At 38.0% G+C, this 20,417-nt stretch overlaps 1 protein-coding gene across 2 annotated transcripts in view; it reads left to right on the top strand.

The window, feature by feature from the left end:
* Positions 1 to 789: 789 nt before the first annotated feature.
* The window catches only part of zdhhc8b (zDHHC palmitoyltransferase 8b), a 54,119-nt gene continuing 34,491 nt past the window's right edge, over positions 790 to 20,417 (top strand). Inside the window, exon 1 of one of the 2 annotated variants that reach the window (XM_077560268.1) lies at positions 790 to 1,155. In XM_077560268.1, coding sequence (XP_077416394.1) covers positions 1,052 to 1,155 — 104 coding nt within the window. In that variant the 5' untranslated portion in view covers positions 790 to 1,051. The remainder of the gene's footprint in view (positions 1,156 to 20,417) is intronic. The other variant, XM_077560266.1, reaches the window with a different exon arrangement.

Here is a 20,417-nt window from a genome sequence, read left to right as displayed (position 1 = left end):
GAAATGTGGGAATAGGGTTGTCAGTGACGTCATTAAATAGTCCCCAAGATGTGATCTGAACAATGTGGAAGGCGGAGGAAAATGTGTAAAATATTAATTTATGTTGATTTTGTCATGAAAAAATGTGGAATGATAAAGACTGGGAATTTGGGGAATGTGGAAAAATAGTTACAAAGATGTCTCCGACTCCCGAGCAAAACAGATTGAAGATTGAATGGATTGAATTACTGTATTACTGTTGTAAATGTGGAAGGATGAGATAAATTATTTTCAACAAGTATGACTTTCATCCAAACTTTGGAAAATGTAATACGCGTAAAAGTATGATTTTTGTGTGTGTGTGTGTGTGTGTGTGTGTGTGTGTGTGTGTGCGTGTGTGTGTGTGTGTGTGTGTGTGTGTGTGTGTGTGCGGGGGCGGGGGCGGGGGGCATTCAGCGTTCACACATTTAGTATACTAAATGACCACTTGATGGCGCTCCCATCCAAACCATTTACAGCAATTCTGGTAGAAACTACAGCAAACGTCTGAGAATTATTTACATTTATCTATTTAGGAATAAATAAAGTAGTGTCCTTTATTTCCACTAAAATCAAACGAAACATGGATGAACTAGACGAATTGCAGTTATTTCTTAATCTGTCCTGTTAAAGACGAAGCAATGATCTAACTCATCTGTTCTTTGTAAAATTATTTTAGCTTCTGAATTGACTTTTGAATAGCTCTTTGCATAAAACATACACGTTTTTTTCTGTTTCTCTCCTGGAATGCAGGCCACAGCGCCGCCCGCCTGGTTCTTGAAGACGCTTGAATGTAGGCTCCACCTTTTCTAGCGGTCCAGTGACCTCACCAGTGGGCTGGATTGGAAGGGTGGGATTTCCAGGTTTTCAGTCACTAAGCTGATCCTGTCTCCAAGGATCTATGCAGCTTCAACGTTAGCAAAGACCGGACTCGTTGTACCTCAAATAGCACCAGAAAGGCGACACTGGATCAAATTTTCTCTACATGCTATTGCACCCGGGATAAACAATTAAGGAATGTGGAAATTACAGAATGCCCACCAGCGCTGGAAAGAGATTTAAACCCACCAAATACATCCCGGTGTCCACAGCAGCCACTCTCCTTGTGGGATCGACTACTTTATTTTTCGTTTTCACGTAAGTTGCACGTCGCGTTTTCCCTTTCCGTGTATGCATGTGTCGAGGTTTGCACGCGTGGATTTCAATCACTAGGGCGGAAATAATTCAATGGAGTGTATCTGTCACAGTGGCGCATTGCATTGCGCTTTCGAGGGTGGTTTGCAAAAGCCTGCTCAGTGGCCATTCAGACTTTATACTGTATGTGGAAGACAAACTTGCTATAAAGCCTCGCAAGTTAGAGAGAGCAGCCGTCATACATGAGTTCCATGCTCCAGCTAGGCCTCACAAACTCACTTTTAATTGGGGGAAAAACTGCTTTATTTTATCTTGAATTCAAATTGTTGGATTGGCTCAACAGGCCACCACATTAAAGCTTCATATTTAGAATGGTTACCATAGTCACTGACAGTGTTTGAAGAGTCATAATATACCTCCTCACACCACCAGCCAATGTTGGATATAATGAACGGGTTTACTGCGTTTCGACTGAGGTTTTAGTCATTTAAACTTCTGCTCTTTTTGAGTCAGTGTAAATCAAGGATGGACAAGACTGCTTCGAAAATTCCAACATCTCTGCATCATTATCATACAGTATCTGAGACCCTTGCACACAGCATCACCACAACACTTTAGTCAGGTTGCTAACAACGATTAGAATGTTCATTTGGGTTGATGTTGTCAGAGTTAGACTTTGTTTAAATTGTGGTAATTTGCAGTGTTGTATATATTTACCACATAATGATATGTGTATGTAGTTTTTGACCAACACTAGATACAGATACAGTGTAAGTGGTTCATAGAATGGATGGGTGGATATTAGATCTATCCCTTAGTATGATGCAAGTGTACTATCATGTTTTGGTTATATGGTGTATTGGTTCAACCAGTAAATGAAATGCCAATGAAGGCATCCAGACTCAAAACATTAAGGAAACATTATCCAGTCTTATCCAAAAAGTCAAATGGCTAATTGTGATTTCTCCCTGTCAATTGCATGCATTAGAAGATGATTTGCAGCTGCGTTTGCCCTCTGGCTTCCATCAAATACAGATTCGCAATTCTCGAGTTGGATGCTCTTGAATAATGGCTGCTATGTGCCCTTGTTTGGGAACTTCAACAACTCAACTGTTTACCGTATTGTTTGTCGGATACAGGAACAACTGAACACAGTCGATCTGCAGCCCCGCTGGTTTTGCAGTCGTAAGGTCAATGCTTGAGTCTGAGGCAAGCATATGGTGTTTGTGGCTTGTGCAGGGAGTTTGGACTGCAGCTTTAAAAGTCTAAGTGGTGCGTTGCATTTGCATAGACAAAATGGCCTCATTTGCAAGCTCATTTGGGCCGATTGTGCTATGATTTCTATTTGAATAGAAAATAAGGGAATGTTACGTGTGCTCGACAATTCTTTAGCACGTCATTTTATGCCAGTATCAGAATTGGTGGAGCTCACTTAAGTGTTCACAAAGGTTCATCCCACAGCAGATGGTTCAAGGGTGAGGATTAAGACTTTACTCGGTTGCTCCTTCATTTCGCAGTTAAAGGCCGAGAGGATTGATTTGAGCATAATGGAACACCCCGGGGAGCAGTGCACATCCAAACTAGGCCATGTCCCACTATTGTCAAACACACACAAGAGTCCATTACGTTGGTCTCAGGCTAGCCTTGTCTTTAATAAGTTTAGCTTTCACATTACAAGCTGCAGTTTATTATTTGATGTCTACAAGTAAATAAATGGAAGTTGTGATGCAAAGGACATATGCAGACAGACTTCTTCTTTTTTTCAGCTACCAGCAGACTTCCTGGTGTCATTTGGGCAACTTTCAATGAGAACTGAGGCCATCTTTGGCACATCCATACTGTCCATGGTGTTACTGCATTTGGCTTTCTAACAGTTTGTGTTGGCCACTGAGATTAAAATTACAACACATTGAGGCAGACTTATTTATAATGCCACAGCATGACAACAAAAAGTATGGGGAGGGGGGTGAAATAACTGTTGATAAAATAATCTTTTAGTCGTGGATTAGTTGAGATAATACCATCCAGGCTTTATCTGCATCTACTGTATAACAAGATTGTGTTGCATAGTAGAAAACGCACTAAATTTGTTATTTATTGCTACACTTTGAAAGTCCACTTAGTGAGTAACGATCTGGGGGAAAAAATGCTGTTGTAATTTTTTTCATCACACTTAAGGGGCACACTTGGTTAGATGAATGGAAACGTAGAAATAACCTTTGTTCAGCACTTTTTGCACTCTATTTGTGAATAATAAGAGCAGTAGTGAGTGTTGGCATGCGGTACCAGTCAATCAATCGGCAGTCTGAGAGCAGAGCTTTGCATGAGCAGGCCTGACAGGAATCTAATCTTCAGCTTCCACATCTGTTTCCTCCTTTTCATAGTCCATCCATTCAGTCACACTTCATTCAGATCCTACAGAAAGCATTGTTTGCCTCCCAAGCTCTTGTAGAGTTTTAATCTTTAGGTATGTCCGGCATGGTAGTTGATGGACTGCAGAATGACAGAAATAGGTAGAATAAACATTTAAAACTACTTCATTGCTATTGATCTTTTTGAAGTTTCTTCCTCTTCTGAGCGGCACACCACTTACTTTTTCATTTGTAGATATGAAATTATTTATGGGGTGTCTGTAGTTGAAACATATGCTTGCTGTAAAAGGTTTTAGAAACACTTCTTTGGCTCTATGCTGTTTAATAGTCGGAGAGCCCAGCCCCTTTTTTAACGATCCAGAGCAGTTAAACAAAAAATTGCACCAGTGTTACTGCTCACTGTAGGACAGGAATTGGCAAGTGGCGAGCTGCATGTTGTATAATAGTCTTGTGCCATCCTTTAATGGTAATATTTATGCACGACTGCCCTTCAAACTCGGAAAAATCACAGGTGGTTATTTTGGGATTTTTCAAACCCTTTGTTCTTGCGGGCTGATCCGTATGAAATATCTTAAAATACTGTGTGATGTACATTGATTCAATAAAAACAAATGTAGACTCTTATTTTGTCCATAATTAACTCATTCACTGCCATTGACGGCTATAGACATAACAAATTCATTTGAACTATTTCTATTAGATTGGATTCTATTATCCACTTTTGTTAACAAGAGCATGAAAACCTAGAATTTTTTTTATTGTACATTTAGAACAGATATAAAATTTGTGATTAATAGTGAGTTAACTAGTAAAGTCATGCGATTAATTACGATCGCCTGACGTCCCTAATTTTTAATAATCTTTTCTTTTTTAAATAGTGTCAGGCGATTTAAATTTTTGATGGTAATTAACTGCATGACTTCAATAGTTAGCCCACGATTAATCACAAATTTTGTATCTGTTGTAAATGTACAATATAATTTTTTTTCATTCTCTTGTTAACAAAAGTGGCAAGAAAATGTTAAACTAATCGAAATAGTTCAAATGATTATTTTTATGTCTATAGCCGTCAATGGCAGTGAATAAGTTAAAATAATAGCATTTTTGTCATCAATCTGGTTAGGAAGTATATGGTCCTATGTGGCCTCCCCTCAATAGGGCTGATAAAAAAAATTGTGGCCCCCTACATCAATTTAAGTTGCCCATGTAGATTCTACTGCAACAGAGAAAAGGAATAGAATGTAATGTTGGCTGGCTATGGTGGTACAAAACATTGTTTACTCTGTATCAGTGTTACAGTAGTGTGAGCGGAGTGAAGTTTACCAACAAGAGAATGGTTGTGAGGCGTGAGGGGGTCTCGTAGCCAACTACATTTAAAAAGTCAGTTGTTGTATAGACCAACCTCTTATTGTTTCTGAGTATAAAGATTGACTTGAACACCAGCCAATGATGCATGAAAAGTGACTAAAAAGTCAGTCGATGAGACTCTATACCAGGGATAGGTAAAGTATGTCTCGCAGGCAATATTTACAGTACATGATCTTTCCTTTTGCAATTTTCTCCTAAAATTGCTCAATTAAAATGTATCTATTTATTATGATTTTAATCAAAATAGTTTGATTAGAAGCAAATACAAAATGAAAAAATGTTTTCAAAAATTTATTTATTATAATTAAAATATTTTAGTTAACATAAAAAAAAATGAGAATCCATTGCTATATTATTATTAAAGGGTCAAATCAAGTATACATGTACATTCAGCACAAAAGCTTTCCCAACCTTAGTCCATAGTCTGAAAAGTCACAGTGTATTATATGGGCTATATTTTCCAAAGTATGCGCCAAAGTGCTAGGGAGGTAACAATAACGGCAATATTGTGATATCGGGATATTAAAACTGCCACAATATCGTCATCGTCATGCCACGATATTAAAAGCAGCACATCTGTTAAAAAAGTCAGGTTGATTTCAATTTGTGCAGTACACCCTCTGGTGGCTAGTTTTTTAGTGCAATTTAATTTTCTTAAGGCATGTTTTGGCCCTTCTATGTTTAAAATCAACTTTTTGGAGCTGTTAGCCATGTTAAAAGGCTAATTCCGCACCAAAAACATGGCCAAAGTTGTGTTTTCCTCCATTCGCCCCTCTGTGAGAAATTCTACATTAATCTGCTCTCCAAGCACCAGCCCCTCCTAACCTGAGAAAACGAGCTGTTGGCACGGTTTGACGTCATTGCGTCATCCCCACCCCCGCACCGCCTCTGCGGACTAAACGCACGCCCACTTTCTCTGAGACCTCCCTCCACTGGATAATGACAAAAGTAACCTTTATCAATAAACATTCTGTCCAAATGAATTCAAAGCAATCAATTATTCTTCACATTTGCAATGCCAAAGTGCAATGAAATGACAATTGGCTGTCTTAAAATCCATTGGCCGACACTGGTGTAAACTACAAGTAAAATTTATACTGTTACAGAACAATGCAGAATAATCTCTATCTGTAATTGATAGTTATGGTGGTTCTGTTTTGATGCTGTCATTGTGATTTGAGTATTTCAGATACGATTAATGTGTTTGACTTATTTTCCATTTTATACCATGTCTTTAACACTATGAAGTATATGAGGCCTTTTTCCTCCTCATCACGCTACTAACTCAGAGGCTTTGCAGTATTAATTAATGGTATCTTAGGACATGTGTTTGTTCATCGATTCTAATCTGTGTCATATACAGTAAACATGGGTTGGGTAAACAAGCTAGTAATTAAAAAGGCCTAACTTTGAAGTATTAATGTCCATTGTAGTGGTTTACTTCCGCCTACGTGATGTCGGTGGCTGTTGAGCTGTCAGTGTGATAAAAGGTGTGTCGTAAATTTATAATGTTATTAGACAGGAGGAATCGATCAATTAAATGAGCTTTTACTGTAAAACTCATGAACACACATTGAACGCTTTTATGTAAGACTCGCATAAGATAGGAAAACCATACGCACTTGTTGCTTTTGCACTACAACGAGCAGAAATATCCAGTCGCGCATTTAGGCATATGCTATCGTGCCTCACTCTCTACCAACGAGCTGTATGGTGCAGTGTTTCCCACACTATGTTAATACTTGGGCAGGCCACCCAAGTAGATTTCAAGAAAATTGAAAAAATATATATTTAAAAAAAGAAGAAAAAATGTGTTGCAACCAGATATACCGCATGTAACATTAGTTCGCCGTCACTCACTTGTGGATCATGAGGTTAGAGGAGACGCAAGTAGCATGACTGACAATACCCTGACCCCCCCCAGAGTCCACCCACCCAAGTAGATTTCAAATCTGCGGGAAACACCGGTGCAGTCTTTTGGTTGGTCAAGATCAGTGATTAGTGATGATGCAACCAGTGGTAGGCTGCTGTTGTCGGGCTTCATCTTTTCCCGATTAGATAACGATGTAATTTCCTGTGGTCCTCATCCGTCAGCAGCTAGTGGGCCCGCTGACAACTGACATAGTGTTTCTTTTGATAGTGTACGTTTTCTGTGGTCCTTTAAATGTTCATTTTTCAAGATGCAGTGAGTTATCCTCATTAATCACAGTTGTAAGCAAGATGTGATTTCAGCTGAAGGTCAGTTCAACTGTGGTCATTTTTAAACAATTAATGCAATTGCTTTCCTTGATGAAAACATTGTTTTTTATTTAAGCAATGACTCAAATATTAAAGAAGCAGCATGTTAATGTGACATTGAGGAATTTGAAGGGATTTCTGAATGGGCTGCAATGATGACATCTACCACACCAAAGACAATTCTCAGGGATTGTGGGTGTGAAGCACTTTCTACCCGTGAGTCATAATTCCGACAAAGGTCACAGAAATGCATATGGAAAAAGCGTTAATGCTGTAGTCCTAATGTTATCATTGCCTTATCACGGCTTATTTCTCAGTTCTTTGTACTAGATGAGCAGGATGATGTCATGCTGTATTCATGAGGGACCAATGCGATGTATTATGTTTTAAAAGTGAGTCATTTACAATCATTTTGTTTCAACTAGATATTGCCTGAGACACACAAAGTAGATTCATGTGGAGTTGGTGCGAAAAGTGCGGGAAAGTCCAGCGAGGTGCTTTCCTCCCCAGCAAGTTCATAGACTGGGGCCACCTGGAAAGTGTCTTGGTGGTCAACATGTGGGAATCATTTCGGCTTCCAGCCTCTCCCTCTATGGTCTGCCTCCACCCCGCTTCCCCCTCACACAGTTTTGCACCGAGAGACTGGCAGGAGGTAATGGTGGCTATACAGCCTAACACTCCCGACTGGAGGCCTCCCAAGATGTCTAGGGCAAGAATGATTTTTTTAGAATAGATATAGACTGATCAAAGGGACAGGTTGTCTTGGTCTTTGACACTTTTTGAAGTGGATAGTTTTAATTGGGAACGATAATAGCCTAAGGACTGCTGACCACACTTGCCTTTAATTGTGTGGTGAAGTTTAACCTCAAAGTGTTTCAGACTAATCTTTTTATTTATATTGCTATCAACTCATTCACTACCATTGACGACTATAGACGTCAAAAATTCATGTGAACTTTTTCTATTAGTTTAACTTTTTTTTTCATTTCATTACATTTTTATGAAAACCTAGGGAAAAAATATTGTACATTTATAACAGATAGTCAACGTAAGTCAACTATTGAAGTCATGCGAATAAATACGAATACAAATTTTAATCGTCTGACACCCCTTATTTTTATTTATTTTTTAATTAGGAGAGTCAAGCGGTAAAAAATTTTTTAAATTGTAATTAATCACATGACCTCACTAGTTAACTAACGATTAATCACAAATTTTATATCTGTTCAGAATGTACAATCAAAAAATCTAGGTTTTCATACTCTTGTTAGCAAAAGTGGAAAAAAATGTTAAACTAATTTTTGAATTTTTTACGTCTATAGCCGTCAATGGCAGTGAATGAGTTAACCTGCATATTTATACATATAATTAAAGCCTTGTTAAATATTTTATTAAGTAGTTGGGGAGAAATAGTCGATATGAAAACAATATATTTTATTTTAGCTCTTAAAATATTTCTATTCATTGAGAAAATGCTAAAAAGGGTCAGGTTTGTCCCATTCACTTGAATGTAACCAACGCGGTACGCACCATTCACTTCATTTTGCATTTTGGCTTTCGCTACTTCACCCACATGGTGTACATCTAGAATTGAGGCTGGTTACCTTTGTCTCGCCTTTTCCTTTTGTAGTTGGTTGCCGTATTAATACACTTTAGTTCATTATGAAGCTTTTTAAAGCTGCATGTGCCACATGCTGTTACTTGTGCACTATTCTAGGCAACAGAGGCCTTTCAAGAAAGATAGAAATGACAGGAAGAGTGCATAAAGAAATAAAAACATGCAGGAAAATAAGAGCAATATGTTTGGTCCATTCAGTTAACGAGGCAGCTTAGGCATCTGATTACTTATGTCATTTGAACACACGCATGAAATTAATTTAATTTTGAATGTTACTTTCCCACTCAGCTTGTAGTCATGTCCTGTGTAAGAGGTTCATATGCACATATTGAAGTGTGAAATAGTTACTGGCCCCCAGCTAATCTTAATAATAATGAGCTTGTGCTGCTGATCATAACAAGACTGGAGCAGCACAATGTGTTAAGTAAGCTGGTACTAAGGAATTTTTGAAAAAGTAATCGTTCACATTTTTCCCAACAACCATTATTTACACTTCTTGAAAGCCTTTGTACCAACACAGTTTGAAGTAGACTATAAACAATAAGGGTGTGAATTGCCTAGTACTTGATGATTCAATTCGTATCACGATTCGATTCGATAACGATTAATCCCGATATGAATCTATTGCTATTTAAAAAAATTAAAAAAATAATAAAAAAAAACTCAAATTTAGAAAATACTAATCAGTAAACCTGAACATGTACACTGTAAGATTTGAATGAAAATGTATTTATCTGAAAATTCAGGCTTATAACTGAGCCACTGCATTTAACAAACAGGTTGCAGTCTGTTTCATGTTTTTGTACAGCACTGAAATAAAATATTAAGGCTTAATGTTCCATTATTATAAAATTTTTCCATGCTTAATGTGTGAATCCTAACCCTAAGTAAGACGTTTTATTGAATATTCCCATAAAAAAATGTATATTTAAAAATCTATTTGGCTACATATCGAATCGATTCGAGAATTGCGCGCTGTGATATCGTGATATATTGCTGAATCGATTTTTTTTTAACACCCCTAATAAACAACATGCTGTGACTTAGTGCTGTCGTTTTAGGAATGGAAGTCGTCAGCCACTTACGTTGGTGAGGCAGGGTTGAGAAACTTCTACAAGAGTTTTTGGCAGCCAGCTTCCAATAGCAGGGCGGCATGGCTCAGTGGTTGTCTCCCATCCGTGAGGTTGTTTGTTCGATCCTCACCATATGCTGTAGAGAAAAGCGCTATATAAAAAGCAGTCCATTTACCAATCATTGGTGCTAAATTGAATCTCTGCTGAAATGTAGCCCACCAAATGATTGGATAAAAAGTGACTGAAATGCCAAGCGATGATTTTTCATTTCATGAAAAAGCTAACATCTGGTCATCCTAATTGTGAACTGGTGGACTTTTCACTGTGCTTAGTATTTGACTGGTCTCCATCTTTTCAGATTAATAATGCAGCGGAGCTAATCGACATTTCTTACAGTATGCCATGAGCGTGATTCCCGCGACTTACTATCACGCAGGGAATCGTGAATATCCAACAACCTGATTTATTGATCTTTATTACACAGCTCTGCACTCATTTTCCACTCTGAACCTTCTCTTCCTTTGATTTGTGTCTGCCAACATCACTTTGTGTTCTTCCATAGAGTTGAGTTAAACGCTCTGGTGCACAAAAGCATGCAAGAAGAATTTTCACATCATGTGCAGTTTCCAAGCATCGTGATTCTGGTGTTGGTTCTGCTTTAAACCTGTGGCGTGCACTTGGTTTCCTCTCAGAAAATCTCAACTTTAACACCTTCTTACTATGGCATGTTAACACTCCTCTGAAACATGCCTGTGGGTTTAGTGTGCCTTGCATAATTTAGCCCACTTTGTGATAAGATTCAGGGTGCTTATCTGCCAATGCTTCTAAGTACATCCCTCCTCACACTAATGTGATGCATGCCGGGAATCGAGATGCTCACCCTGACAATGTGTGCGGGATGTTATTAGTGCTGCTATGCATCCAGAGATCTCAGTTGGTTCTGCATGCTAGACACTGAAGTCTTTGTGGGTTGGCTAAGATGTATGAGGTATAGAAATCACAGGACAGTCATAGTCGATGAAGGAAATTCAGTGTGATTTTCCCGAGTTCCCACGGATCCTTACAAGGTTTTGAATCGGTGAATCTGAAAACAAGACTTTATTTAGCATTAGAATGTCTTTAAACCAATCTTTCAAAAGTCTCAAACACTGTTAACAAGTGATAAGTAGGATTTTCTGATTTAATTTTTTTTTAAATGCTGTAAATTAGGGGTGTCCAACGTGCGGCCCGCGGGCTGGGTCAGGCCCGCAAAGGGGTTTTATCCAGCCCGCAAGATAAACTTGTATTGTAAAAAATGAGTAATGATGACCCAATCACAACATATCCTTTGCAATCCTCAGATGAGCAATGCAACTTGTTGACCTGAATGTCATTATTTTACACACAACCTACAATTACGGTTTGTTGAAAAAAAAAAAACATAGACCGACATATATCAAACATAAATATGCTGAATACGACACACATTCAGCTACTGGTAACACAAACACATTTGACATGGTTTAACGTCCTATAACTTCATTAACTGAGCCACACAATGCATTTTGGGAACCACATATATATGCAAAACAGGTAGATATAAACAAGCCCGGAACTCATACGGGTAAAGTGTTGCTGTGTTCCAATTGTATTTGTGGTATTTTTTGTAGAACATTTATATTTACAGTTGAGTCCCGCGATTTAGGGCTGAAAATCTGCGTATAACTGACGGCAATTGTTTTTAAGTTATATACCATGATTTTACCGGTCCGGCCCTTTTGGTAATATATTCCTCCATGTGACCCTTGAGCTAATAAGAGTTGGACACCCCTGCTGTAAATGGCACTGTACATTGCCCTGATACTTGATTTGGGGGGAAGGTAAATACAATTGAAATGTCATGATCAATTTAATTATTTCCTAAAATGGTTCAGCCCTAAACTGGACACTATTTACTGTCAAATTTGGAGTCTGTGGATTCCGGGGTCTGTTAAATTGAGGTTCCATTGTAGTCTCAAATATCAAAATAAAATAACTTTTTTTTTTTAAATACCAAATGTCTCTCATGGCAACATTTCTCAGCCATAATAGCGGAATCAACAAACATTTATGTAGTTATGTACAGTATGTAATGTAGACTCTGAAGGACAAATCTTTGGACAAGAAAGCACATTGTTAAGATGTTGGAATTAAAACGTATTGGATGGATGAATGCATTTAACTTGTCTTAGCTGTAGGAGCACTGTTTTTAAAACAAGTCAATCTGTGTGAGAAAACCCTCACCAAGAAGCCACAATGGGGAAACTCAATTAAGTATTTTCCCATGGGAGATGAGCTGATTTGAAGACATGCTGACAGTCAAGAACCGTCACCTGTCCCTGTGAAGCTCAACAAAAGCAATTGCTGAAGATGGTGTTTGGCTGTAGGGCAACACAGCTGCCTCCAAGTTGAGTCAAGACCCAAAGGAGTGCCAAGTGACGTGTTGCTCAAATGTCACTTCTTAGCTAGCACGGAAAAATGGCAAAATGGCAGCTCACCACTGGCAGTGATGGAGGATTGTTGCTGTTGTTGTTGTGTCTATGGAAGGTAGAAAAAAGAACAACCTGAGATGGATGGGGGGTGTCGGGAATGTGACAGCAGCTGCACACACTTCCAAGTGGCATGGGTTGAGGTGTGGCGGCAGCTGGAAGATGGAGGTCATGTCGATCCAGCACCTTCTCTCTTTTTAAAATCAGATATTTTTAAATGCATTTTCGCACACAGGCTGCACTTCATGTGACTGATAACCTGAAAATCATTCACCCAAAATGACTTGGTTCAGGCTAATGTGGGTCAAAGTGCCACCTTTTGCATGGGCACACATTGCTTCTCATTTCAGCGGAGAGACAAGATGCAATACCCCAAAAAATCCCATGTTGCTTCCTATCTTCAGTGCTTATTGTATATCTAGACCATCACAGGTATAAATCAAAGCATCTGCTTTACGTTCTCAAGGCCTGTTGTCATGTTATGTAATGTCGACCTTAGCAAACGTGTCTGTCACACCAGTCAGAGGTGTGTAAAATCTTTTTGATGCATAATTCATCATGGTAACAGGAAATAGGAGACACACAAGTGGAACATACTATTCCTATGGCTACTAATATACGTACATATTCAAGCATAAAGGAGTAATAGAATATTGACAAAACAGAACTAATCTAATTTTATTTCAATTCCTACAAACGCATTGTTTACACAGTCACTTTGTTTTGCTGCATTCAGTGGTTCTTGCATAATTAAATACTTTGCTGGAAAGAAACACAATTTACATTTCCAAGCAGCCTTTCGCTAATATTAGAGGTGAGAATAGAACCAAGCAAAACATGCACAATTATTTCGACGCCACCAGACTAAACTGCACTTTGAAGTTAATACAAGTGAAAATGCGATTAGATATGATGTGACTTTACTGACCCTGCTCCAGAGAAATATTTTGGTTGACTGGAACAAAGGTCATTACATTAAAAATGACAGTAGCGCCATGTAGCAGTTTAACACGTGTCAGTCAACGAATCTTAAAGCTGCGATTGATTTACTGTGACATCGACGGCAGCAGCTGCCAGATGTTTCCTCTTCAAATATTAGCATGAGTGTTCTCATTTAGTCAGAAATTAGCCACATTTCTGAAGATTGACTCCTATACAAAGCTAGCTATAGTGATGTGATATCAATTAGCGTGTTGAACTGCTGCAAAAAAGTTCTGCTACACATTGCCAAGAAAATGTAGCATTTTGCTATGAGTTCATAGTGGTTAATGTAGAAGAAATTCAAGCTGTCTTTTTAATCTGTAAACTTAAAAAGTACTACATTAAAATGTGCTTTCCACAGTATTGCTAAGATAGCCGCTAGCAGTTTTCCATCCCTTTGCCTCTTGTGTCATGTGACAGACATCATTAAAGAGAGTGACAGGTCCTCAGCTCTTCAACTTCAGGCCAGGAAAGACCAAAAGTTGTCTTATGTTTTCTTCATGGATCAGACCATAAGAACCGCGAGCTGTTTACTAAAGCAGAATATTTTCTACTGCTGTCCTTATCTGCACTGCATGCAGGCCCTTAAAGCTCGACGTGTATGCGCACGCTGTTACGAGCGCGTGTCACTGCTTTACATTCGCTGCGCGTAAACCGGCGACAAGGGCCGCTATTCAAGCACTTCAGTGTGTTCATTTACAATCTGCTCTCCACATTGCCCAACTAAGTGGTGACTGATAATTCACTGAGGCCTATTTTTAACTCCCCTCCACCGTAACTGGAGCGCAGCGCTGAGGTCCCTTTCAAATGAGTTACAAAGGTTCATCTGTAACTACACACATAGCTGTAGTATAGCCTTCCCACAGGGTTTCTAAAATAATTTGTCATTTATACTTTTGATGCTTCTGCCGGAAACATTTAGAAGTTTATTTTGGCAGTTAGATTTCTGACTCGCCATCTGTCTGCATGTTCAATACCTTGCCTCGATGGCAGCAACATTAGGCGCACCTGCACAATCTAATTTTAGTCAGGAGCAGGATTTTGGGACTGATTTTCATGAAGCTTTATTAAAGGGTATCCATTTTAGATTTTGGTTTAGATTTGGAAAAAGGTCAGGTTTGAAAATAGATTTTAATTTTTTGCTGTTACAGTCCGTTTGGAATGAGGCCATATTTGGCCTACTGTAACAATGCAAACTGAAATGTGACCTTCCAACCAAGGCATGATTTTTTGCTGTACCGTTACACCCATATTGCAAATGGAACGGACTGACTTAGGCCTAGGTGGCGAGGTGACTCAGTTTATGACACCCGGGCGTCAACAAAGCTTTGTGCTCCTGAAACTGTGTGCACGCATATGCATGCTGATCCCCAAATGTAGGCTGAGGACAGATCAGTATCAGCCAGATGGGCTAAATTAGTGACTGTCAAAAAATTAAAGTGGTCGACATGTCCTTTGAATGCTTTTTTAAAAAAATTTTTTTAAAGGATATTACTATGTAGAGCAATGATTGGAATCATAATGTATGGCTAAATTAGTGACTGTCCAAAAATTCAAGTGGTCGACATGTCCTTTGAATGCTTTTTTTTTTTTAAAGGATATTACTATGTAGAGCAATGATTGGAATCATAATGTATTTGTTCAAAATTTACTACAGAAGGTCCTTCATCTTCTGTTGATCCGGCATGTAATTATGCAACATCAATGTAATTGAACCGTCATGGTAAACGGCAAGCCCGAGTGCCGTTCGAAAGCTATTTTTGATTTGATGACTGAACTATACTGTTCATTATGTCAAAATCACTATCGTAAATAAATACTAAATAGGGAGCAGGGAATGAATAAATGATTCTGAACTCAGCCAATATGTGTATTCACACAGCTACAAGGCCACCCGCAAACAAATCATTAGACGTCAGTGCGATCTTCTGGTGTGACATATACAATCCTTGCGGGACGGCGACAACTGCTTTCAACACAACAAGGCTGGAAATGTGAGTCTCTGGTGTCAAACTTTGCACATCCCTGATAAAGTAGGTTTTGATGTGCAATGCGAAAGGAGCTGAGATGTTAGCTTGTCATGTTAAAACGCTGTCAGAACACAGTTTGGGTACTGCAGACTTCCATATTAGAATAAGTAAGATGATTGTATTGCGATCTCCTTGTAGTTGTGTTGCATTTGCGAGGCATTGAAGTTAATGAAATGGAGCGCCCGGGGGCAGTTGCTTCCAAGACTCAATCACTATATAGTAGATTGTCTGAGGAGATAAGGATCTGGGCATATCTATGCATTTCTAGTATTTTTTTATTTATTTTTCATCCACAACAAATGCAATAGTAACAGATCAAAGCCAGAGGAACCTGACACTGATTTGCAAGACCACAAATAAGTGAAAAACTGCTGGTTGGAACATTCTGGCAAAAAACAGATTTGTTAATAGTATACTAAAAATCTACAGCGAAATGGACTTTAAGTCACCGTTGCAGAGCATTACGGCTGTTTTTTTGTTTTCAAAGTGGCTTTTGTTTGACGTGTTGTTCCATCTGTCAACTCAAACATCTCAATTTATAACAGTTGCAACTGTTTGTGCTTGTAAGCGCTTTTGTTAGTTTGATCCCATAGGGCAAAGGTGAGCTTTAGGCCTTAAACAGAAGCTGAGTCAGCATTGAGAAAGATTAGTAATGTGTCACTTCCCTTTGTCTTTGCTTCCCAAATGTAGCCATTTAGGCAGAAAATCAGCCTGGTTGGCAAGCATGTGTGAAACCATTGGGTCACCAAAAGTAAAAAGTTGACTCACTATGCAGGTCAACTTTGGGGAACTGCGCTTAGCCAGCTTTATGCAAGTGCATGTTTGTGCGTGATCTGTGACAGCTCTATGATAAAAAGGTAGCAAGGCAAGGTAACACTGAAGGTTTTGTTTTTCCGGACCCGCAACAGGGTAACTCTGGCTTAACCACTGTGCACAGGTTTACACACTACATGCTACATGATCACATACAATAATGTGTGCTTTATTCCAGGGAAGTGTGCAGAGAAAATCTTGCTCTTGCACTGTGCTCTTTTAGTAACTTTAGTAAGCTATTTTTTTCTTTACTTTGTTTTTAAATCTCTAAGTCTGTTTCTAACTGCTTTTAAATGTACTTTTATGTGAAGCATATGCCCTATAAATCCATCCATCCATCCATTATTCAAATTTTATACTGCCTAGGTACTGGTATATATGGAGGACCAAAACTAAAAACTAAATTAAATTAAAAATAAATAAATAAATGACTAAATAAATAAACAAATGAATAAAAGTGAAAATAAAAACAGATATAAAAAATATAATTCAACAATTAAATATAAATATAAATGGAAATAAAAGCAACTCTATATATATATATATATATATATATATATATATATATATATATATATATATATATATACATGTCCTACATAAAACTAATCAAAATAAAATAAATACAAAAATAATAAATAAATAATCTATATAATATAATATAATAATAAATATAAAAATAAATTTCTAAAATACAAATGAGGGGGCAGACCTAAGCATGTCTTGGGTTGGGCTCTGCTGTTGTAAACACGAACATGTTTGAATAACATTTCGACCTGACAGAGCGTCTGCACCACAAAATAAATAAATGTGAGAGCAGAGCGTTTTTATTTATTGATTGATATGGAATTCTATTTATATATTTATTTTTGTATTTATTTTGACATTTATATATATATATATATATATATATATATATATATATATATATATATATATATATATAATCTTTTTTTATTTTGTTTACTTTCATTTATTTATTTAGGGTTATACTTTTTGTAGTTGAATTTATTTCCATTTATATTTATTTATTTATTTAAAAATTTTTTATTCTATTTTATATCTGTTTTTAATTTCACTTTTATGAATTAATTAATTTTTTTAGTCATTTATTTATTTTAAATGTTGGCAGTTTTGGTCCTCTATACTAGTAAACATCTAAACAATGTGAAAATATTTTCTTAACCCCTGGGCGTTATTTTACCATTTTTTGGCTTTTTGTTGGTTCTGACCAAGCCATTTCAAAATAAAATTAACGCCCAGGGGTTAAGCCCCCTGTGTAAATGTAAATGTAAGCTCTTATCCGTCAATGACCCGTGTGCGTGTTGAGCAAGTGATCTATCAAACCTGGATGTCCTCTGAGTCCTGGCTCTGTTCGCTTAACACAATCAGCCCAGGATATGAATGTGTGCCTCCTCATACTGTATGCTATAACACTGAATACTCTTCAAGCACTGCAAGCTCTTGATTGCTCACCAGTGGGCAGCGCATCTTGCGTCATCTGCATGTAATTATATTAGCATTATCGAACTCTTCCATTGTGTCACAGGGCCAGCGTAAATCAATGCTGCTGTTGAAGTTATAATGCTTCGTGAACAGGTCTCCTACCTCATTTGGCTTCGGTATGAAGGGGTCTTAAACTAGCTCAGTAACATCTCTTGTGATGTGGTCTAAAAGTGCTTCGTTGCATGCAAGTGCTTGAATGTGTGTCAGTTAAATATTGCTGAATGACAGTTTAGCCGTCCGACTGAAATAGAACAAGGTCCTCTTACATTTAGCAGATATAAATATTTCACCGTCTTCAGTGGACACTTCGTCTTTGTTCTTTGTAGCTGCAGCAAGATGGAGCTGTAATGAAGTCACTACTGAGAATTGTTTGTTTGAAAATGTGCTTGTGGTTTTGCAGTCCAGATGCGTTCATTTGACTGTTTAGACTCACTGGTTCAGACTGGAAAGAAACTATATTGTCAGGAGAGTCCTAGGCAAGCCAGTTTTTTCCCCTGAACGTGTTAGTTGATACTGATGCTGTGATTTAGTACAGGCTCATATCCAGTTCCAAAAAATACACAACTACGTCAGTTCACTGTGGTTCAACTTTATATCTCATTATAAAGGTTGTGTGCAGTGTTGGCTTTGTATAAACACTAAAATGTCCAGAAAAAGTTCATTTCCACTTTTACATGTCAAAACTAGGATACACTTACATCACTATCTGGTATTCGTAAAAATTCTCCAATACTGTATGCACTACTGATACCACATCACCAGCCTGACATTTACCCTCCGGGTTCGGAGCCATGTCAGCCTTGAAGACAACTCTTTTCGGCGACTGTAAATGAAGTTGTACAAAATGAATGATGAGCTTGCAGTCCGCCTCGTGAGTTGTGGTGGCGACCGCCAAGAACAGAGTTTTGCAAGCCCTGTCAACCACGCCGCTCTCTGTGCACACTGTGGCCAGTCCGGTTTCTTTGATGGTCCAGAATAGTTGCTTTTGAATTTTGCCATGTAATGTGCTCATAATAGCTTTTGTTCATTGTTGTGATCTGTGTTAACTTTGAAGTGATATTTGGAAGGGAATGCATTTTTTTCTGCATAGAATTAGCAGTCGTTTGTCTGTTGTGCAGATGACATTTTGGTAAACTGTGTCATTTTCATTGTATTCCATCTGTTACTACCTTATTTTTCACCCATTTCTCTTGTAATTAATGCTGGCTAGCTGTTGATTCATGCCTACAATGGCAGCAAAGTAACGGCTGGATGAGCTACGTTCAGGTACACTTTGTAAATCAAAGTGAATGTTTATTTCTTTCTGTACAATATTTTAAAACGGATAAGTAGGGGAATTAACATTGTATTGGAATGCTTTATTTTAACATGCGTTATACAATTATAGACGTGCGTCTTCAGGCGTTCTGATGCCTTTATAAAGACCTGCTTGTGTGAAAGCGTTTTTGGACACCTCTGTACCATTGAAGGTACTTGAGTGGGTAGAGGGGAAGTGGGGCTGAAAAGAACGTGATTTAGTAGAGCTTCCCAAGGCATTACATTTATAATTTTCATTTAATGAGCGATCTCTCCCGCATGACTATCTGACATTTTCCTTCAGTTCTGACAAAAATTCAAGCTTTTAGAAGTGACCTTCACTCTTCAAGTGTGGCATTTTGCTTTCATTGAGGGTGCTTCCACTTTATGGTCCTTTTCTGATGTTTGAATGAGGAGAAAGAGCTACTCAAACTAGCTCTGCTGGCATTTGTGCTTCTCCACTGAAGCTTCACTTGACTCTTTTTGATGTTAATATGTGGAAACATTGAGAAGTTGCTTACATTTACTGTATAGTACGTAAGACTAAATTTGATTGTACAGTAAAGACCCAGTTGTATCAAGTCTTTTTAACCATTTGCTGAATGAGAGAATCATCAAATCAAGCTATACAGATAGAAGTCAACACTAGCTGTTGATTAAATAAATTTAAAAAATATATATATATTTTTTTTAAATTAGTTGCCAACTTCTAAAGTGGATTTGTTGCATGGTTTAAAAGTAATAAACCAGGTTGTACTGCGAACAATTGTCTTTTTTTTTCTCCATATATGAACCTAAAAAGCATTTTCTAAAAGCAGGGGAGCCTTCCAAGCCAATGCAATACATTGTAACCTAAGAGAGATGTCATCTGGTGGTGCTATTGTATTGGCTACCACTCAACGAGGTCACTTTGAAGAACTACAACTCTCAGACGACATTTCGCCCCTTCTTCTGGCTAACTGCCAATACCAAAATAAAAACATTTAAAATCAACCTCATGGATTAAATTAATTGACAAAGATGAAAACAAAGGACGTTTTCGCAAAATTTCCACGAGGTGTCCAATTTCGGACCCAAACATAGATAAGACTTAGGAGTTGGGAAATAGACAGTCTTTATATACAAAATTAAAAGCAACCTTGACTAAGAACTTTGAGCGAGCTGTATGCAGAACTCAAAAGTACAAAGTAACTCTTGCTACGGCAAGGCTCAATTCTGTCTGACAGAATAAAAGTCTATATGACAAAATATGAGTGCCTAGATGAACCAAGTATTGCTAATAGTCGGCGGTGGGCATTCCGTCAATATCGACGGAGGGTCAGTCAATCCGTCAATGACAGACGCCCGTTTTGTTGACGACTGATGAATGACGGGAAACTTTAAAAAATTGACGGACTATAAGCATTGCCGGAAGTGGGTTTTCGTCCATCAATATAACCGTCAATATAATATTCAAAGCGTCA

This window comes from Vanacampus margaritifer, chromosome 3 (genome assembly GCF_051991255.1).
Source record: "Vanacampus margaritifer isolate UIUO_Vmar chromosome 3, RoL_Vmar_1.0, whole genome shotgun sequence".
NCBI classification, from domain to species: Eukaryota; Metazoa; Chordata; class Actinopteri; order Syngnathiformes; family Syngnathidae; genus Vanacampus; species Vanacampus margaritifer.
The sequence above is the reverse complement of the archived record's forward strand: the minus strand, read 5'-3'. Positions and strand labels throughout refer to the sequence as shown.